General features: G+C 34.1%; 1 protein-coding gene across 1 annotated transcript; it reads right to left on the bottom strand.

The window, feature by feature from the left end:
- Positions 1-13,579: 13,579 nt before the first annotated feature.
- LOC145014094 (putative xyloglucan glycosyltransferase 12) lies at positions 13,580-17,527 on the bottom strand. The gene is made up of 5 exons (XM_078972469.1): positions 16,330-17,527; positions 15,829-16,137; positions 14,642-14,932; positions 14,423-14,536; positions 13,580-14,344 (listed from the first exon to the last, which is right to left on the bottom strand). The coding sequence occupies exons 1-5, from the start codon at positions 17,077-17,079 to the stop codon at positions 13,712-13,714; spliced, it is 2,097 nt and encodes a 698-aa protein (XP_078828595.1). The 5' UTR covers positions 17,080-17,527; the 3' UTR covers positions 13,580-13,711.
- Positions 17,528-23,459: the final 5,932 nt, after the last annotated feature.

Below are 23,459 nucleotides of genomic sequence, written 5' to 3'. Positions count from 1 at the left end.
CCTTTGTCACCTTCTTAACTTTCTTAGATGAACCTACATCACTCTTTTGCAGGAAAATCCCAGTTTCAACTGAAGGATTAACATGTTTCATGTTTTCCACCAATATTGAATTTGTTGGAGCAACTTTCTTCAGCATCCCATCAGGAATTCGAGCAACAGTTGGGAATACGTCCGAATCCTCTTCAACAGTCTTTGGAAAATGATACTTCATAAATTCTGCCTTAGCTTCATCTGCAGGAATTGGAATACCTTATTTCTCATAAACAAATTGAAGAATCAAACTCCAGTAAAGTGCACATGAAATTTCTTTTACCACATTCGTGTTTTCCAAGCTCTTGATAAACTCTTTCCAAATCTGAGTGGCATAATCAACATTGAGATCATAATATAACCTTGCTACCATAACATAGACTTCCATTCTCCACTTGTTAAACCCTACACTTCGCCCAGTTAAAACAAGGAGGATATATCCCAAACAAGAAATTCCATATGCAAGGAAGACCAGACTTCTTGAAGGTACTGATTTTGACAAGTGGTGGCTGATGACCCATCTCGTTGAACATGTACATAATTTGAGCACTAGTAAATTGAAAGAATGATGATGAATTTTGAATCTACAAGATTTGAGTAAACGTCTTCTTTGTGAGTCTCACTCACTTTTCATTCACCAGATTAAATGTGATTACATCAGTGGCTTTGTTGTAAGAAGCAGTGGAACCAACCATTGATAACCAAGACATCGAGACCTCAAAAGCATTGAACATTGCAGTTGCAAGACTTGAATGTTGAAGAGCAACAATCAACATCTTGAGTTCTTCAGGATACAGTGACACATCTCCTTCAACTTGACAATTTGTGCTTTGAATCTTCATAATTGATTGTGATACAACTTCTTCAGTAGTGGTGTTTTGAGTATCAGCCATTGTTGAAAAGTTGAGAGGAATTTTAAAGAACGGAGAATTAGGGATTTTTGATTGTCTGAGTTTTTGAATGTGTAATTATAAAAGAATATAAGAGCTTCCTTTTATATGTTTCTTGTGAATTTGAATATGAAACGGTATTAGCATCAAATGAGATCTGACGTGGCTCCATGGAAATCACACCCTATCACCGATAAACTAGCCACGCGTGAAAAAGAAACCATCATATCTCCTTGAAACCCGGAGAGAATACAAAGAGTCTTGTCAAACATCCTGTTTGTACATTCCAATAGAATAGTAACTGTCACTAGCCTTCGGGATGGAAGTAAGGCTCTTTCACTTTTAGGATGAAAAACAAAGTCATATGCCAGATTGTCGAAATCATTAGCCTGAGTTGGTATTACTCAGAACCTCAAGGATTTCGTGAGTGCAGTGTGCCACTAGAATAAGATAAGAAGCAAATTAACAAAAAATTGGGATCTGTGATGTCGAAAAATAAAATTTCGACACAAAAGCAGTTAAACCCCGGGCAAAGGTTGCTTCGTTGATTATCAAGAGAGATAATCAACAGCTTGTGTGGTTTCCCGTGAATTACAATCGAATACATATAAAAAAGTATCGACGGGCTTCTTTTTCAAGGCTTTGTGCGTGGCTTAAAATTTTCATTACATATCATCCTAAACATAAGGTGAGTAATTATAACAGAATTTACTTGTGTGACCAATGTAGTCAGAGACAAGTATGCTTTGGATTAATTTGAAAGTGACAGTTGATAGAATTGATACTCACACGGAAATCATATTCAAAGAAAAATAATGTTCAGCTGGATCTTGTTGGGTAACAAATGTCGTGGGTGTCGAACATTTGATCAAGACCACTCATAATGAAAGAATATAATTTGTAGCATCGAAAATTAGTACTAAAACAAATGTTTCATAAAAATCTGGAACATAGTTTCTCGTGAATTCCTTAAAAAATTTAAAAAATTGGGTTTCACTTTCATCATGGCCTCGTGATTCAAGATCATAAACACAAAGTTTTGATATGTCTAAGTCATGATTGGTTTGATCAATGACCTCTTGGACATACGTCATTGTGTGTGAATTGTGCTAGATGTTTAGGATGAAAAAGATTGTTTCAAGAATTCAATTGTACCTCTGTTATGTTTGTACTAAACAGAAAACTATTAACTTATTTGAGAAGAGTTAGGTAGCTCAGTAGACTAATGTAAATGCAAGCCTAATTGGGAAGAAATTTTCGTAATGAAAAATTTCATTAAGGCTTTTGAAATCACACATTGAGTCAAAGTTGGCTTGGGTCGACATGCTGCAGCATGCTTCTAGGGAAATTCTAACTAGTACAAAGTTTCAAAATGTTACCTTACCCTAGAAAAGCAAGCATGACCCTTCTGAAAACTTCCTTGGAATCTGAACTAAGAAAGAAAAGATAACATACAAAATAACAAAAATCTTTTTGGTCTTTTATGTTTTTGAAAAGAAAGAAATTATTTTTGTGTTTTTAACTTTTTTTCGAAAATTAAAACAAATAACAAAAGAAAATCTTTCTGGATTTTTGATTTTTCGAAAATATAAAGACAAAACAAAAATAAAATCTTTTTGGATTTTTTATTTTTCGGAAAAAAAATACCAAACTTGCGAAGATTGTTAATTTGATATGTACTTCAAATTATCGAAATCAAAGCATATCGAAGCGTTGACTATGAACAGTAAATTTTGACTTTGACAGCTGCCCTGTTTCTCTATTCTTTTAAATCATTCTTTCGAACAGAACTCCCTTCGATCATTCCCAATCCTGTCAAAATTCTAACAAATGATTTTTCGTTCAATGCTTTTGTAAAAATGTTAGCAAGTTGATCAGTTATTTTACAAAATGAACTTAAATATTGCCATCTTCCACGTGATCTTTAATAAAATGATAACGAAGTGCAATATGTTTGGTTTTCGAATGTTGTACTGGATTATGAAAAATGCGTATAGCACTTTGTGAATCACAATACAATAGAATCTTTTTCATATTAATTGCATAGTTACGCAATTGACTCTGTATCCATATGATTTGCGCAGTGCAAGCGGCAGCTGCAACATACTCAACTTCAGAAGTTGATATTGCAACACATGTTTTCTTTTTCGATTGCCAACTTACAAGCTTCCCATCCAACAATTGACATTCTCCACTTGTACTTTTTTGTCTACAGTACATCCTCCCAGATCTGAATCTGAAAATGCTTGAATGAAAAATCATGATTTCGAAGGATACCACAATCCTAATGAAAGTGTTCCCTAAAGATAACGAAAAATATTTTTTACTGCAGTCAAGTCCGGTTCTCTTGTATTAGCTTGATACCTTGCAAAATTACATACAGAAAACATTATATCAGGTCGACTTGCTGTAAGATAAAGCAATGAACCTATCATACTTCTGTATAAAGTAAGATCAACAACATGTGTATTTAACGAAGGTGTTAGCCTTGTTCCAACCACTATTGGTACTCTTAGCTTCGAGTTATTTGTCATTCCAAATTTTTCGAGCAAATTCTTGGTATATTTTTCTTGATTGATAAAAATTCCTTCTCTACTTTGATGAATGTTTAAACCAAGAAAATTATTGATTTTTCCCATCATGCTCATTTCAAATTGGCTTTTCATTAAACATTTGAATTCACTAGACAAAGCAGGTAAATTAGAGCCAAAAATAATGTCATCAACATAAATTTGAACAAGCATAAGATGATTCTCAACTTTCTTTCGAAATAATTTGGGGTCAACTGATCCTTGTTTAAATTTCGATTGTTTTAAGAAATTGGTAAGAGTTGCATACCAAGCTCTTTGTGCTTATTTTAACCTATATACTGCTTTATCTAATATGTAAACAAGATCAGGATATTCTTCATTAATAAAATCTGGGGGTTGTTCCACATAAACAGTCTTCGAGTTCACCATTCAAAAATGCACACTTCACATCCATTTGACAAACATCAAAGTCTTTGTGAGCTGCATAAGCCAAAAATATTCAAACAGCCTCGAGTCTTGCGACAGGGGCAAAGGTTTCTTCATAATCGATACCTTCTTGTTGCGAATATCCTTTAAAAACTAAGTTTGCTTTAGTTCGAATAATATTTCCATCCATGTCAGCTTTATTTTTGAAAATCCATTTTAATTTGACAATCGAAACATTTCCAGGTTTAGGAATTTACCTCCAAACCTTGTTTCTTTCGAACTCAGCCAGTTCGGATTGCATTGCTACAATCCAATCTGAGTGTTCCATTGCAACCTTAACTGTCTTTGGTTCTACTTTCGAAATGAAAACATTAAACATGCAAAATCTTTATGAGTATTAAGTACCTCATTCTTTTCACGAATTTGAGTTTAGTCAAAACTCCATCTTGTGGATTTCCAATGACTTGTTCTTTCGGATGATCTCTTGTAACTCACTTTCTCTTCGTTGAATTTTCCACCACCACAACCCAATGCATCACAATCCTTGTAGGAAAAGAAATTTGATACCAGAAAGAAACATTGGAGAACCAGATTAATTGAAAACCATAACTTGAAATGCAAATCAAAACGGAAAACTCTATTAATAACATTCTAAGCTTTAACTCATCGAACAGTGTGTTTTTTTTATATTACAAGTCTCCATTCTGATACTTTTAGTCTCTAATAAATTGAAATTTTTTATATTTAATATCTTAAACAATAAAATTCTATAAAACGTCGATGTGTTTTAATTCCATGTAAAATCTAGAGATGTTTTTTCAAGGGAAAACTGCAATAAAGTCCCTACATATTAACCTCATAATCGATTTAGTCCATATATATATTTTTTATTCAATTAAGTCTCAAATATCGGTAATCGTATTCAATTTAACCCTTTGACTGGTCAAAAGGTTATCAACCTTCAAAAATTACATTTTTAGCCCAGATTTCAAATTTTATTACAAATTTGGTCCAAAATTTACACTTTTTACCCATATTATAAATTTTGTTACAAATTTGATCCAAACTTTACCCTTTTTGCCCAAATTTTAGAATTTTATTATGAATTCATGATAACTTTAGTTTTTTTACAACTTTTTTTCTCAAAGAATTGTTCATAATATGTTTTAACTTTATAAAATCATATTTATACAAAAAAACATATTTTCACTTAAAAATCTTATATTTTCTATATGAAAACTTTTTTTAAAAGCTTTTTGTATATGAAATATCTAATTATATATATATATATATATATATATATATATATATATATATACATATATATATATATATTATATAAATATATACAGATCCGTTTTTATAAAAAAAATGTATACAAACGCCTATCACCTTTATATATATATATATATATATATATATATATATATATATATATATATATATATATACACACACACACACACACACAAATAGATGTGTATCTATATTTTTTTATAAAATCGTGTTTTATATATATATATATATATATATATATATATATATATATATATATAATATAAAAACGTGTTTGAATAATTTTTTATATAATACATGTTTGTATACATTTTATAAAATATAAACAAACACGATTTTATAAAAAAAAAATAGATAAAATAGATGTTTGTATACATATTTTTTTTGTAAAATATGTTTATGTATACATTTTTTAGAAAAACCGATTTGTATATATTTATATACTTAATAAATATTTAGTTTTATAACGAGATAGTTCATATACAAAAAAGTTTTTTAAAAACGTTTTTATATAGAAAATATAAGATTTTTAAGTGAAAATATGATTTTTTGTATAAATATGATTTTATAAAGAAAAAACATATTAGAAACAATTCTTTGAGAAAAAAGGCTGTAAATAAAACTAAAGTTAGGATGAATTCATAATAAAATTTTAAAATTTGGGCAAAAAGGATAAAGTTTGGACCACATTTGTAATAAAATTTAAAATCTAGGCCAAAAATGTAAATTTTGGACCAAATTTGTAATAAATTTTGAAATCTAGGCCAAAAATGTAATTTTTGAAAGTTGAATGACTTGTTGACAGAGTCAAAGGGTTAAATTGAATACGATTACCGGTATTTGAGACTTAATTGAATAAAAAAATATATAGAGACTAAATCGATAATAAGACCAATATGTAGGGACTTTATTATAGTTTTCCCTTTTTTTAATACCAAAGTAGTGTATTTTAAAAGATATTTACCAAAATGGCGTGCTTTTAAAAATATTACCATTTCAGTTAAATTTTATACGAAATCAATATTAGAAGGTAAAATAAAAAAAGAAAAGAAACTGACTTGTTAGGGAAATTAACTTTTCGGTTTGTTCACATCTAGATAACTATTTCTTTTGTACACATCTAGGTAACAAACTTTTTAGATGTGTTCGCATATGACCATTATGACCGGATGTAACCTGCTACAGCCGGTCATAATGATCATATGTGAACACTTCTAAAAAGTTTGTTACCTGGATGTATAAAAAAATGGTTATTCAGATGTAAACAAACTGAAAACTTAATTACCTTAGTAAGTCTATATATTCATAAACAAATATCCTATATCAAAGAATACTTTTAAAACTATAAAACTTGTGAACTCACCAACATTATATTGACTGTTTTCAAAACCCATGTATTTCTAGGACATCGAAAGAAGAGAAAATCATCGCAAGGAAGGACAAGAAGCATAAAACTAGATAGTTATAAGAGTAAATTATTGAAATCGTCCCTATGGTTTGGTTAAAATTACACGTTTGGTCCCTAACATTTTTTGCACTCGTATCGTCCTTATGGTTTGATTTTGTTGCGTTTTTCGTCCGTATGGTTTGATCAAAATTGCATGTTTGGTCCCTAACTTTATGTATGTAAGGGACGAAAAACGCAACAAAATCAAACCACATGGACTATCCGAATGCAAAAAAAAGTTAGGGACCTAACATGCAATTTTGACCAAACCATAGGGATGATTTCAGTAATTTACTCTAGTTATTATCATCTAAAAGTGAAGGAATTCATAGTGTATGCATAAAAGAATTATTTTGTTTTATGTTTTGTGATTTGGATAATCAACATACATTGTCACGGCTCAACATTTCCGCCACCGGTCGATGATGTGACAAGTCGTGATTGGCCAATAATTAAAATAAAAAATTTCTAAAAAATAATGGCAAATTAAGAGCAAAAAAATGTTGGAGACAAATACAAACTCGTTCGTAAATATTAAGGCTAAATGCAATATGAGAAAAATACAAACCGACACGTCATCAAGACCTGTTGGCGACTGACCAAAGGATAAAAATGAAATGTTTTCTAAAGTATAATGACAAATAAAAGACAAAAAATAAAATTGAAGCAAAAACAAAACAAAATTATATATATATATATATATATATATATATATATATATATATATATATATATATATATATATATATATATATATATATAAGTTCAGGTTCATTTGAGACCATTCTAATTTCGTGAGACCGTGAGACCAAATTTAAAAATAATTTTAAAATGCAAAATAAATGGAAAAATCCAAAAATTCTTTTTTTAAATATTATTTTCAGAACTTGAATTAACTAAAAAAAATAAAAAATAAATAAAATAAAATAAAAAAAATTCCGTTTTTTTTTAAATAAGTGAAATATTCTAATAGAATATTACACTAACATATTCTAAAAAATAATTTTAAAATGCAGAACATATGGAAAAATCTAAAAATTCTTTTTTTAAATATTATTTTCGGAACTTGAATTAACTAAAAATAAATAAAAATAAATTCCATTTTTTTTGAAAAATACGTGAAATATTTTAATAGAATATTACACTGACATATTCTAAAAAATAATTTTAAAATGCAAAATAAATGGAAAAATCCAAAAATTCTTTTTTTAAATATTATTTTCGGAACTTGAATTAACTATAAAAAAAATTAAAAAAAAAATAAAAAAACTGCATCTCATGGTCTCACAAAATTAGGCCGTCTCACATGAACCTAACCCTATATATATATATATATATATATATATATATATATATATATATATATATATATATGTCCTCCGTAATAAATGAAAATAATTTTAACACGTATCACTCTTTCATTAACTTTGACACATGCCATTTTTTGGTATTTTTAAATAATTGTTTTTTCCATTTGTCATTTTCTCATTTTTTTTATATTTTCTTAATCAACACATTATATTTACACCTCAATTAATAATTACCTTAATTGAAAATAACTAATAAATTACAATATTAGTACTCATATAGTATTTAATATGTTTCATTTTAAATTTTAAATTTTAAAAAATTTCAAATCTAAATTTTCAAAATTAAGTAAAATTTTATTTAAAATTTCATATTTAATTTTGTATTTTATCAAAAATTTGTATAATATACGTGTTTCACACCTAGCATATATATATATATATATATATATATATATATATATATATATTACAAAAACCGAAAAAAAAATAGGGTGAGCGTTTGAATATCATTTTCGAAAAACCCCCAACTTAAGGTAAACCACACAAACTCTAAAAAGCTAGGGTTTTCCTGTAAAAATCATTGTATAATTCATCTTACTACTTAGGGGGTGTTTGATATATCTTTTCAACCAACTTTCAGCTTTTATCTTTTCCAAAAAGTTAAAAATGAGGTAAAAGATGTTTGGGAAAGGGAAAAGATCTTTTAAAACCAACTTTTCAGAAAGAAGGAAAATGAGCATTTGGAAAAGTCACGTATCCGTGACTTTTTGGAACTTTTGAAGCCTTGACACTTAAATTACTCATATACCCCTCAACTAACACTACCCTAATCAATAAGCCCTTGGAACTTTTAGTAATTTTACATGTAAAGTTAACCAAACACATTTTAAAAACAACTTTTGACTTTTGTTTCTCAAAAGCTAATCCAAACACATTTTTAAAAACATCTTTTGTAAAAAGTCCTTTTGCAAAAAGGACTATTGAAGGTAAAAAGATATCCCAGACACCCCCTTACTAGATAGTAATTTAAAGGGAATATTATTTTATAGAAACCATAAAATTTATATACTCTGTTAATGAATATGGTACTTATGAATAGTAAAAGTGGGTTTGTAAACAGTAAATGTGGTTTATGGTTTTAGGTTTCATAGAGACTTTCATTTAACTGGGTAGGATCCGTTGCACTGGGTTTGATCCGTTTCTCACTCAGTGGACTCTAGCCTCATCTCTTCTCAATTGGCACAATGGTTGCATGTCTCCCATATGTTTCTCTCCTTTTTGGTCCACATGTCTTCTCTGTTTGGAGTAACTTAGCTTGATTTGCTATGCATCAGATTAGAACTCAATTTGGACACTACAGTACTTGAGGAAGACCAAGAAGTTGAATCCTTCTTCCAATCAGATGAGCAACGCCTCATTCTTATTCAATTCAATAACGATAAGAAATGAAAATCATCGATGAATTATGTTCTCTCTCAAATCCTAAATCGGTTGGAAGATGTACCTTTTTTGTATTTTTTTTTGCTACAGTGAAAATGGTAACCATGCTGGAGTCGGTTCTGGTGAGGGTGGATTCAGGTTGTTTTGGGTTGTGTCTTTGGTGGTTGTGGTGGAGGTATTAGACTATTAGGTCCTGTTTGATAGTTTCTGTCTGGTAAAATGTTGTTTGGGAAAGTTTTCTGACTGGGAAAGAAACCATGTTGTTTGATTGTACATCTAATTGACTATACTGAATGATGAAAAAAGAGTAATAATTCAATAAAAAATAAAATTTTAAAAAGTTATTTAAAAAAAATTAATAATCCAAGAAAGAAAGAAAGAGGCGGGGTTTGGTGCATAATTGTCTTTCCAGCCCATTCAACCAAAAAGATATGATTTGGGGGCTTTCTGGGAAAGATATTTCTTACCAGGAAATACCCCCTTTTTTGTGCAAACCAAACAATCTATCCGTTTCATTCAGCCAGAAAGATCTGTTTGGACTTGGAAAGATGCGTATCAAACGGGACCTTAGTTACATTAAGCTCGATTATTTATCAATACTCCTTCATCTTCTTTTTCATTTCAGAAATCCAAGAATACGGATCCTTTGGAGACAAAATATATTGCTTATTACATTACTTTCTTAGAAACTATGTTTAGAGCTAGCAGTTTTATTGCATCCCTTCAAATTTCATCCATCAATCTTCAAATGTCGATTTAATTGCTTGTATTCTTTCTAATACATGACACATTGGTAAATGTATAGTAGCACTTTACTTCGTTATGCAACTAAATTGAGATTGTCTCACAGATCATGAGAATTTAAGGATGCAGAAGCCCTATAATTCTAAATTTCTCTAAATAAGTTGCTATGTATTTACTTTTGCTACACATGATATGAAGGGGTATTATGGGAATTAAACAAGAATAAGGAGCATCTTTGATAGTGGAAGGGTAATTTAGGCAATTTAGGTTTTATTGTTTTTTTAGCAGAATTTAGTGAGTAGTAGATGCATGTGGCTCAATGGCAATGTACAAACTTGAACCTAATTTCTATATGTTTATCTATTGATCAACACAAATTCAAGCAATCAAAGATGCGAATATTAAAGTTTGTGATCGATTTGACCCCTCTTAAAAGAATTAATGTGAATTATAAAAATATTAGGTTTTAACCCCTTAATTTTGTTTTTCAGTTTGTGTTCTCTATCGACTATCAACCACCATAAAAACCAACTTTTTTCCTTGTTTTTCTTACTGTTTCATAAAAGAAATAAGATACAAATTTGTTTTTTTTTCTATATTAAGGGAAATTTAACATGGAATATTTCAAAAAACTTGGGTTTTATTTTTTTGGAAGTAGTTGACGACTTCTTTTTGATTATGCAAGTAATTGGGGAAAATGGCATAGCAGGTTTCAAAGAGTTATGCACAAAGCTCTGGAAACAACAATGGGACATTTTCAAAGAAGCAGCTTTCGGATGTCCCTAAACCCAATCAATGTAACAAAAGTAGTATAAGAATAAATGACAACTATATAAACATAATACATATTAATATATATATATATATATGTGTGTGTGTGTATATATATATATATATATATATATATATATATATATATACCTTTTTAAAGTCCTCCACTCCTCATTTGTTAGGTTAAAAGTGTTTGTTTGAGGATTGTAAAGGCCAGTTTTGTTTTTCAAGTATAATCATCCCGTGTATTTGGCTTTAAGGTTGTCATAGACATTTTTCAATTATCTTTGACTCAAATCCACACCAAACTTTTCCTTAATGGCTGTTCCTAACTTGTTCCATGAATGTTTGTGCAAACTCAAAACTTTTCTACCCACATTTTGTACTTCTTCAATGCAAGTGTTCAATAAGAATTTTGTTTGCTCATTGGTCCATGTATGTTTATCTGCTATTGCTAATAAAAAAAACCAAATGGAATACATACTTTAGCACACATAACCTTATACCAACAACTTTCAGAATAATTACAACTTGTAATGATGAACATAATCAATTTCAACAAAGACTATTCATATTTCAGCAACAATTATGACACTTCAGCAACATTTTATGACATTTGAACAATATTTCATGATGTTTCAGCAACAATTTGTGACATTTCAGCAATAATTTGTGACAATTTAGCAACAATTTGTGATATTTCAGCAATAATTAGTGACAATTCAGCAATAATTCAGTAATATTTCATTACAATTAAGCAACAACATATGACATTTTAAGCACAAATTGAAGAAATTAGGGCAAGAACAAAGATTTAAGAACAACTATTTGATATAAGGCATGAACTATTTGATAAGATTAACACCAACAAGCAAAATCAAAGATTCAACAACAAAAATCAAACAATTAGTATGAAGCATGAACAATGAAGTAAAACACCAATGAAGTTGCACAACAAAAATCGTTCATTGATTATTTTAAATCTGGTTCAAGTTTGATTGTTTGAGATCCCATGTTGTGATAGAGATTCTATTGACAAGCTTTAAAGGTCATCGATTCAGGTTCAAGGACACAAACTAGAAGATCAGGTTCAAGACAATCGCTGCCTTCAGCAGCCAAAAACGAAAAAAAAAGAACAAGAAAACTAACCTAGAAGGAGGATCGACGGAAAGGGAGAGGCCGGTGGGGGTTGTGCCGGTGGGTGGTGGCTGCGCCGGTGATCACTGGTTTGAGAAGACGCGATGTCGAGAGAAGGTAGGAGAGCTCCTCACGATCGACTTGCTGGAAGAATGGAGGTGGCTGCCTTTTTATTTTAGGGTTTAGTTTTGAAGAGGTTAGAAGCAATTTTCAAGTGCTATCCCAAGCAGAGGACGGGAAGAGGTTTTTAATTTCGAAGGCTGCAAAAAAACAAAAAACTGTAGGAAAGAAAGTGTTGCGCGTGTGCTGCGCCGCGCAGCACGAAGAGGTTTGAAGAGGTTTTTAATAAAAAACAAACAAAACCTAAGTGTCCTCCGCTTATTGTTTTTTATCTTTGATGACAGTGGGTTATGATTGCTTATTGTTTCAATTGTTTACAACCTTCAAACACCTAAAGTCACTCTGTTTCAGAGGGTACGATTTGGTTGTAAATTGCTTATTTTTAAGATTTCAAAGGCATGTTGATTGTAGTCATTTGGTAATTGGTATAAATGGTGAAACTCGAGGATAGAGCCTACAAAGATTTTACTCCTTGTGGTTAGTTTAATGCATAAAAATGATTTCATAATCTCTTAAGCTTCCTTTATGTTGATATTGATTTATTTGTTATTTATAACATCCTAGGAAATTAGAATACAACTTTTGACTAATATAAATATGATATCCTAATAATAAAAAAATTGAAACTACAATATGATTGGGTGGATTTTTCAAAGTACGATGTCTTAATAATAAAGAAAATTCAAACTACAATGTCGTAATATAGAGAAATAAATAAATGAAACAGAACAACAGTTTCTCTATGTAATTAGGGCTGACAAAATTGTATCACGGAAAACCAACCAACATGTTCCCAACCGAACCAAGAAAGTTGGTAGCCAATATGTTTGGTAGCCAACATCCTTGGTCGGTAGTACCGTACCAATTAAGCAATCTTGGTACGGTAATGGTACAAAATTTTGAATATCATGGTAATACCGTACCAACCAATGCATTATATATATATATATATATATATATATATATATATATATATATATATATATATATATATATATATAGACACACACACACACACACAAAATCATACGTATATTCCAATTAACAAGCGTGTTTAGGTTTTGCAGTTTTAAAAATATGATACAAGTCATTTGATCGCATTAATTAATAGTTATTATCACGTTAAAACACAAAATTAAAATGTTACTTTAGCTTTATTTTAATAGAATTTTTTTGTAAACAAAAAGATCTATGTAACTAATTTGTTTATTAAATTAATTTATTTACTAAATGTCGAAATTACCCGATTTCTTTGTTAGATCTTACAATAAAAAATTAAAAGTTGATATATATCATTATCAATTCGTACCAACCAAAATTATTGGTAGCCAAACATATTGGTACCAAATATACTTGGTACGGTTCCTTTAGAAAATTTTGTATACTAACTATAATTAGTAGGGATTTAAAAAAAAAAAAAAAAATTTGAAAAACAATTAACAAGCACCCAATAGGTATGAAAGAAATTACATTAAGAAACAGAAGTACCTGAATAATATACAGTCCTACGTATGAACATCAACTTATCCTCCCTAATCTTCAACCAAAAAACTTGTGACGATATAACATTCACTCGACCTGTTCGCCAATCAAATCAAGGCCAACAAGAAAAAACGCGATCCCTTGAAAAAGCAAGAAGTAAAAATGGATTCCCTGAGCCGCCAAGAGACTCCGAGCTGCCGCCGTCAAGAGAAGAAACGCCAGCATCAACTCCTTGGTATAAACCCTATTATGTTTCCTCTTTCTGTAAGCCTTCATCTCTTCCTCTTTCATCTTCTTCTGCAACTCCTCCAGATCCGGTTCGGAAATACCTCCTCTAGGGTTTACTTTCCAATCTTTCTCGATTAACGAAATCAGATCTCCCTCCGACGATCGGCCGGATTTCTTGGTGACGACCCATTCGTAAGCGCTTCCGAGTTGGAAAAGACCAGAAATCATCGCGTTGAATTTGGTTACAGACATCGTGTTTTCGAAGAGGAGGTAAGGGACGATGAAGGGGAAGGATTTGGGGGCGGGGAGGATGTTGAGAAAAGACATGGTGACGGGGACGTAACAGATGATTAACGATGGAAGGGTGGCTTCAGGTATGAACATCGTCATTGGGAGAACGATGCAGAACAGAGTGAAAGAGTAAAAGGGAAGAATCAGTTTTCTTAAGAGGAAGAAGAGAAATATTAGGTTTGTTTTCTTCCAAATGCTAATCTGCATAAACACCAGATTGAAATTCAATCATTCACCATTTTCATTTTCAAGGTTACACTAAAAAAAATAGATATATACTTGTGATTTTATGATATCTGGTAAGCAAAGCCTAAATAACTGCATAGGTCCGGAATGCCATCTATGCTGTTGCTTCCTGTATGCTTCATATGATTCGGGTAACTCACATTGACACTGAAAAAAATGAAAAGAAAAAAAACACAAAATTACCACGTAAATAAAGATATTGGTGATGAAACATAAAAGTTTGATAAATTGTTAAAAGAAAGAATATCATACCTCGACATCATTGAGAAATATCATTTTCCATCCATGAAGATGAGCTCTAACGGCGATGTCCATATCCTCAACGGTGGTCCTCTCCAACCACCCACCGGAATCCTCCAACGCCTTAATCCGCCACACACCCGCCGTCCCATTAAACCCAAAAAAGTTCAAGAAAAATCCATTTACTTGTTGCTCAACTTCAAAATGGAATGTTAAATTTATGTATTGTAACCTTGTTAGTAGATTCTCATCCTTGTTCACAAACGACCAACGAGCTTGTACCAATCCCAATTCCTCATTATCCTGAAAATTTTAATCAAAATATTCAAATAATTACAAGGTTAAAGCCAAGAAATAGTAGTTGATTTTCATTTTTTTGTATGTTATAGCATCTTAACTTCTTTCTCTTCCATCATTGTACTTTCGGTTTTTTTCTTATTAATGCATAGTATAATGAGTAATCTACCCAAATTATAGCATTGTATTTCCAATTTCTTTTTTCTAATTAAGATATTGTACTTCGAAAGTTATACCCCATTATAGCACCATACTTGCAATATTTTTCTTGTTAGGATATTATACTTTAAAAACTTTATCATTTTTTTTTTCATATTTAGATGACTATGGTTACATGTAATAAATAGCAATGCTTTCTTTTATTTGTTTATTATTGAACCCTACTTTTTTTTTTTTCTTATAACAACGTCGCACTTTAAAAAATTCTAGCCAATAATAGCAAAGCTATCCAAATAAAAAATCATTTTTACTGCTATAACTCTCAGTAGATTTTTCAAAGTACAGATTACTAATAAGAAAAATAAAATAAAAGTACCATGCTATAACTATAATAAGATAGATTTTGAAAATGAGAAGAAAAAAAAAAAACAAAAGTGCAGTGTTATAACTAGGTAGATTTTGAAAATACAGTGACTTAATTAAAAAAAAATGTTAAATGCCCTGAAAGAAAGATTTTAAAGTACAATGCTATAATAATAAAACAAAATGAAGTGAGTCCCTATTTCTTGCATTTAGCCCTAGATGACATTGCTATAATTGGGTTTAATTTTTCAAAGTACACTGCCATAATAGAAACAAATGGAAATATAATAATAAGAAAAGCAAAGCGATGAAAGTATGTTACTATTTCTTGCATTTAACCCATTACAAATACTTTAAAACACATGAACATAATCTATTACCTTAAAATGAGAAACGGTTCTTGTTAGAAAATCAGGGGAGGGTTGGAAATCGGCATCAAAGATGGCAACAAATTCATAATCTTTAGCATAACTACAATTCATAGCAGATTTAAGATTACCGGCTTTATATCCATCTCTAATCACTCTGTGCCTATAAACAATATTTGCACCATCTCTTTTCCATTTATGAACCTCATCTTTGATCAACAATTGGGCTGTTGGATCATCCGAATCATCCAAAACTTGAATTAAGATCTTGGATTTTGGCCAATTTAAATTACAAACAGCTCCAATTGATTGTTGATACACCTAAATATGTTCATCAATTTACAAAAGATCTAACGAAAGAAATAACGACACAGTTCCAATTGTTTGTGTATTGCATTGTAGCATCACATTTTCATTTCCTTTTTATTAGTGTTGTAGTTTACAACTAAGTTAGTTACACAAACAAAAGTAAACTTTAGCTTCTATCTTTTTTCTTTTCACAAGGAAATTTACCTCTTTTTCATTACACATGGGGATCTGGACAAGAACCATTGGGAAAAACCCATCACCCTCACCAGATTCAAGATCTGTTAGGGTTTGTTTAGCGACAGGTTTCATCTTCATGACCCGAATCAAGAAACAACCCAAACAGAGCACAAATCTGTCCAAACTCTGAACCAGAAACATATAGACACAAGAATTTGCCAAAATCTGTAGTGGTGGAGCTAGAAATTCGACACGTATCATAACCCATTTTGAATAAATCCAATCGAAAAAACCCTTAAATGCAAATGGATTTGTCGATGTATATAAATACTGTAAATGGAGATCTGGAGGTCCAAACTGCCACCCTTTATAATAAGCAGCTATCTCGAACGCTAGTAATAGAATAGATAACAAAAGACACGCCTTAATGCAAGTATAAAAACGTGTGGATGTTCTAACGGGGATTCCGGTGTCGGTTTCTGTATCTGTCCGGCCGGATGTTACACGCCGGCGAACGGCATAAGTAAGGGAGAATGTGGTGGAGGCGATAGAGGTGATGCAACCGGCGGCACGATGGGCTTTGAGGAGTAGCACCCATGTCAGCTGCCTGGCGTTTTTGTTGTGGGCACGTCTTTTGTTGGACGAAACGGCGTCGTTTAGGAAATCTTCCTCCGATGGAACTTTGAGCTCCACCATTGACCAGTTGTTTGGGTTTTCCATTTTCACCACCACCGGAGTCACCCGGTGGGCTTTTTTCATCAACCAATTCGGTGCCATTTTTGAAGAAAAAATTGTTGGTCTTTTAGATTTTAGGCCGCAGATGGCAACGGGCACATTGTTTGAAGATTTAGGTTTTAGGCCGTAGAATGGGTTTATTCTTCGTAATTTTCTGTTCTTTTTTTTTTTTTTTTTTCCCTTTTTTTATTCGATTTACAGGATACCGCTACACCACTTTGCAATTGCTCACTCTAAATATAAACCTTGATCGACAATGGTGGTTGGGGTTACGAATATTACCGTTAGAAAGATGAAGAATCGGAAAATATGGGGCTTTCATTCCGAAAGAAACGGATTATGTGGATGCAACTCCATTGTCTTATTCTTTGGTTTTCTGGAAGGGAAGAATTTACCCACAACATTCGAAAACGGAATAGAAGAAGAACAAGAAAATTTTGGGTAAGATGGATGAAGATGAATATGAACGGAACGACGAAACACAAACCCACGCGCTTCCAAATCATCTGCCACGACTTTTTAATAAAGACAAATCTTTATAAATGGCCCATATAATTTTTTATAATATCAAATTTAGTTCGTAATTTTATTTTGGTAGCTATAAGGTCCTTTATGGTTTCAATTTGTTTTATTAGTCCTTGAAATTACTTTGTTATCTTTTTAATTTTATTTACCTTTTTCTTTGTTTATTTTGAATTTTAAAAATAAAAGAAAATTAAAACTCTCAACCCCACTCTTACCTCACTTTTTCTTTTTAGTTTATTTCTAGCTTACTGCTTCTCTTTTTCTCTCTAAAAACACACACACACTGACACACAACGCAACAAAAAGAAGAAACATATATCTCCCCCATCCTCAATCGTTAATCTTATAACCAAACCTGAGACTAAAGATCTACGAATCATTAAACACAAAACACCAATCCACCAAGATGTACCAGGATTTGAGTTTGAGCTACTGGCGGTCGTGCATGAAGCAATAAATCGTTTGGTACGTTGAGAGGTGCTTGACCTGTAGGATGGTCAAGGTCGAGCATCAGAGGCCACATGGCAAGCTGCAACCTCTAGAGATTCCCATGTAGAAATGAGAACAGATCGCGATAGACTTCATTACCAAGTTCCCGAGATAGAATGCTAGGAGAGATGCATTTGTATGCCTATTGTATGAGCTTGTAGACTTGCATGCTAGTACTGATGAGTCAGTGATAGGATGGCTAGATTAGGTTATGCTTGGTTATAATTACTTAATGCTCGAATGTTGCTTTCTTTGTGCTTTTTAGGAGTTCTCACTAGTTTCAGCTAACTAGTAAGTGAATATGTTTAGTGTGACACCTCTCATTCGATGAATTGTATGGTTTTGGTGATATGTAATTGTATTTGTGAGCTAGTTAGAGGAAGTTAGCAGAAGTTCCTTCTACAACTGATGCCGGAGAGTGGTGTGGAATTTGCCTAGGAAAACCTTGGAAGAAATTTAGTGTGAGGAGCCTTATCTTGATGAGGGTTAACTGTATGGATATAAAGTGACTTGGAGGATTCAAGGCAATTCTTAAGGAATGTACGGATAGATGTTGAAGGTAGTATGGGTGCATACTACTGGAAGTAGAGGATCCATACTTGAGTCAAGTAGAGCTACAATGAAACCAGGAAGCTCGTAGAGAGTGTGATTCCTCGATATATTTTGATGCATATTCTTATAGTTTATATGGTCTATTTTTAGTGTGGTGACTCTTTGAGGTAGATCCGTAGGTAGTTATGGTGCTGGTGAGGGATCGGGCTCAGGTTTTGGAGCTGGGCAATTGGATGATCAGACAAGGGAGTTCATCTCATCTGAGATTAAGCGTTACATTCTCGAGCGGTCACTTGTGATCTTCGTTATGATCAAGGAGGGTAGTATGGAGATGTTGGAGGAGCGTTTGGTCTCTTTCCATTCTGAGATGGTGGCCTTGATTGGGGCACATTCGTTGACCTTCAGGGAGTTCTGGGCATGTGGAGCTCCAAACTATCACAGGACGAAGGACCCGATAGTGAGCATGAGGTGATTAGCGGATGTTGCTAACGCCTTCCGCATCGGCAGTTGTCCCAAGGGGAAAAGGTCAGACTTTCTTCCTATCTTCTGAAAGACAGAGCCTGAGACTTGTAAGAGGAGGTTGGGCGTGCAGTTGGTGATGATGATGTTGATTTGATGACATGTGATGATTTTACGACTAAATTCAGGGCTAAGTTTGGACCAGAGATCGAGGTGTAGCAGTTGGTGTAAGAAAGCAGTTGACTTAAGAGTTTCTGGATCTCTACCAGACTACTGAGATGGTGGCTGAGATCACTACGAAGTTTTGTGAGAGGGTATTATTGGTTCCTTAATATGTGGTAGATAAGGAGATGAAGAAGGTGAGGTACCATGAGATGCTGGGGAGTGATATTCAGCAGTTTGTGAATCGATCCAGTTGCAAGACGTTGGCGGATATGATAGCGAGGACTAGGGGGAGAGAGATTTATCTGGAGATTGAGAAGAAGAGGAAGCCAGATTATATGCAGAGTGTAAAGGCTTTAGGAAAGAGGCCGAAGGTTGTTGGTATAAGAGAGAAGGGCCAACGGAGCTAGGGCTGCTATGGCAAGTGCGATAGGACGCACGATAGGGCATGTAGGGTGGGTGGTTCCGGCTGCTTCAAGTGCGACGGACAAGTCATATCAGCAGAGATTATACTGCTACTACCATCACCACCCCGTTATCTAATCTGATTTGTTTTCATTGCAACCATAGGGGCCACAAGAAGGCCCATTGTCTGAGTTTGACTATAACAGGACCAATGTCAGCACCCACTCCTGCAACTCTACGGATTACTGACAGCCACCAAGGCAAGGCAGATGAACCTATGGCGAAGAGCAGGGCTTTTCAGCTGACAACTGAGGAGGCTCGTGCAGCTCCTGATGTGGTGACGGCTATGTATATTCTCCTTATCTCTTTATTTATATTGAATTATCTGCTTAAATTTATGTGTTTTATTTTAGGATCGTTCCTCGTGAACGGTATTTCTGCATTGGTATTGTTCGATTTAGGGGCTACCCAATCCTTTGTGTTGCTTGAGCTTAGCAAGAGGTTTTTTGGAGATTTGGAGGAGATGGATTGTCCTTTAGATTTTGAGATTACAAATGATCGATCTATCCGGGTAGCGAGGGTTCATAGGGGTTGTATTCTCCAGTTGTTCAGTGAGCAGTATCTGGTCGATTTGGTTCCAATTCCTTTGCGTGGGAACAAGGTTATCGTGGGCATTGATTGGTTGAGCCCTAACAGGGTAGTGATCATTTGTGAGCAGTAGTTAGTTCAGATTTGAACCCTAAGTGGGGGAGATTTAGTGGTTCATGGAGAGAGAGCACAGTGTGGGCCGATTTTGTGTTCATCAGTGAGGGCTAGATGCTATATTCAGTAGGGTTGTTCCGGATTTGTCGCCTATGTTATGGATACCCGTGGTAAGGGTAAGGGGACTATGGATGATGTGCCTATTTTGTGGGAGTATCCAGATATGTTTCCAGAGGATTTTTACTGGGGTGCCTCCGAAGAGGTAGGTTGAGTTCAGGATTGATTTGGTTCCAGGTGCGGCTTCGATAGACAAAGCATCGTAACGGTTGGCTCCTCCTGAGATGAAGGAGTTTTCTACACAACTGCAGAAGCTGTTAGTCAACGGATTAATTTGACCGAGCAGTTCGTCATGGGGAGAACCGATCTTATTTGTGAAGAAGAAGGATGGGTCGCATCATATGTGCATTGACTACTGAGAGCTGAATAAGGTAACGGTGAAGAACTGTTATCGACTCCCGAGATTGATGATCTATTTGAACAACTTCAAGGTGCATCTAGGTTTTCCAAGATTGATTTAAGTTCGGGTTATCATCAAATGAAGGTTAGAGATGAAGATGTGCAGAAGACAACTTTTCGGACTCGTTATGGTCATTACGAGTTCGTGGTGATGCCTTTTGGGCTCACCAATGCTCCAGCCTCATTCATGGATCTCATGAACCGCATATGCAGGCTGATGCTGGATCGGTCTATGATTGTATTCATTGATGATATCTTGGTCTATTCTAAGACCCAGGAGCAGCACGGTGAGTACTTGAGGGAGGTGTTGGAGACTTTGAGGAGGGAGATAATTTTCGCAAAAGTTCTCCAAGTGTGAGTTCTAGTTGTGCGAGGTGTGGTTTATGTATAACGACCATAAATTTCAATAAATTTTAAACTTTTCAAAACATCTCAATTTCTTTAAGTTTTTAGAAAAAGGTTTTCAATACATTTATTATCAGAGTATTCCCAGAACCCTAACATAAAACATAAACACGAGGAGCGGTACGATCACGCCTTTGCCTTGCCACGGTCTCCTGAAGAACCTGAAAAACATTAAACCACAACTGTAAGCCCGAAAGCTTAGTGAGATACCCCCAAAATACCAACCACATATACCATACACACATAACGTGCTATATCATAACAAATCACAGAACAACCATGCATTTCAGGTCTACTGTGTGACTGGTCCGCCGTATCGGCCCTTTAGTCCACCTGATCCACCCTCCGAGTCCAGTCATGTCCCTTGAGTCTGCAGTATGGTCGGTCCGCCCGCACCGGGCCTTCAACCCACCTGTTCCACTCTTTGAGTCTACAGGTATGACTGGTTCGCCCGCATCGGGCCTTCAGTCGGCTGGTCCACTCTCCGAGCCTCGGTACGTCTGGTCCGCCCTCATGGGGCCTACAGCCTATTCGGACGGCTCGCTGGGCCTTCGGAATAACCGATCCGCCCTGGGTATGTTAGCCTACAGCACAAAGCAGGACCCGCCTCAACCCAACCCTAGTCAAACAACCATATGCACATAAACATAAAATCATATAACAATTCACATCCAATCAAACCGATCTAGAAGATCACGTATTATAACATACTCTAAATAGGATACCGACCTAACAGGTCACTAGCATATACCATCCTAATACCCGGATGCAAACATAGCAAGACAACAACCTAGCAACAATACCCATATTACAATTCGTTAAAGGGTCGGCCTTGGTGCCTTAGACCCCGTTGATATAGTGAGGATAACTCACCTCGCAATTGACGAAACTCTAAACTTGAGAAGATGACTCCCGAATCACCGACTTACCGAAAATCCCGAACTAGCTAACATAACAAAATAATCATTAGGCCAAACATATATCCACTTATTGGGCCAAGGCCAAAGTCTAAATCTTCTACAAAGCCCAATATTGGCCCAATTTACTAAATTGGGCCCTCATCACCAAATGGGGCTAGATCCAAGGTCCATAATAATAATTGGGCCCAAAATACTCTATCCATAATTTCCAGTCATGGCCCATAAATCCAACAGCCCAATAACAGCCCAAACTATAAGGTCCAAATTGAAAATACCACAGAGGGGGTACGCTCGGCGTACCCTTCTTGGTACGCTGGGCGTACAACAATGCTCGCAAAATGGGATCGGGGCACTGGCCCGCTATGCTGGGCGTACTCCCATGTTACGCGGGGCGTAACCTCGTGGTTCAACAAATCCACGCAACTGCTTAATGGCTTAAGCTATTAAGCCCAAACTTCAGATCCTTAGGCCAAATATGATTAGGATTCATAAAGTCTCAAACTTTATCACTTGGGACGTCCATAAAGCTCTTAATCCAAAGTCTTAATCCATTAAGACCTACTTATCTCACACATGGAACAACCACAGCCCTTGGGACCTCATTTTTCTCACTCAAAACCTCTCCTAAGGTCTGAAAGGACAGATAATCTTGACCAACTCGGAACATGCAACAAGATGAGGACTTTTGGGACAAGAATGGTGTCAAAGCTTCACAACACATAGATCTACACAATATAAATGTCAAGCAAGAAGCTTTATACCTCAAATAGGCTCCAAAGGATGATGTCTTTCCAGATCTATAAGCTCCAATCGCTCCTCTCCTTCTTTGACAACTTCTCTTTTCTTCTTCTAGCTTCTCTTTTGCCAAAATAAGCTTTCCAAGACCAAACACACCCAACAATGGAAGTGGGACGGCTATCTAGGGTTTCTGAGGTTAAGAGAGTGATTATGGAGGCTAAGGAGGAAGCCTTTATGTTCTTTATATAGTGGTTGCCCTTAAAATTAGGGTGTGGGGATTCTGAGAGTACACTGGGCGTACTCGGCCATCACCCACATTTCTTTCGCCCACTACGCTGTGTAACGACCCAAAATTTCGAAACAATTGAAACTTTTCAAAAACAACCCATTTTAATAACGTTGTTACAAAAAGGTTTTCAATACATTATTTAATAGAGTATTTCCCAGGTCCATTTCATAAAACACCAACGCGAGGAACGGTACGATCACGCCTTTACCTTGCCACAGACTCCTGAGAACCTGAAAACATAAAAACCACAACTGTAAGCC

The sequence above is a fragment of the Lactuca saligna genome, chromosome 9, assembly GCF_052625555.1.
Source record: "Lactuca saligna cultivar CGN05327 chromosome 9, ASM5262555v1, whole genome shotgun sequence".
NCBI classification, from domain to species: Eukaryota; Viridiplantae; Streptophyta; class Magnoliopsida; order Asterales; family Asteraceae; genus Lactuca; species Lactuca saligna.
The sequence above is the reverse complement of the archived record's forward strand: the minus strand, read 5'-3'. Positions and strand labels throughout refer to the sequence as shown.

Excerpts from the sequence above, each read along its gene's own strand:
- LOC145014094 (XM_078972469.1), bottom strand. The coding sequence starts at position 17,079 with ATGGCACCGAATTGGTTGATGAAAAAAGCCCACCGGGTGACTCCGGTG. Across the intron at positions 16,138-16,329 it reads CCATGTGTAATGAAAAAGAG|GTGTATCAACAATCAATTGG; the intron begins GTAAATTTCCTT and ends GAACATATTTAG. Across the intron at positions 14,345-14,422 it reads CAGATATCATAAAATCACAA|ATTAGCATTTGGAAGAAAAC; the intron begins GTATATATCTAT and ends GTGTTTATGCAG.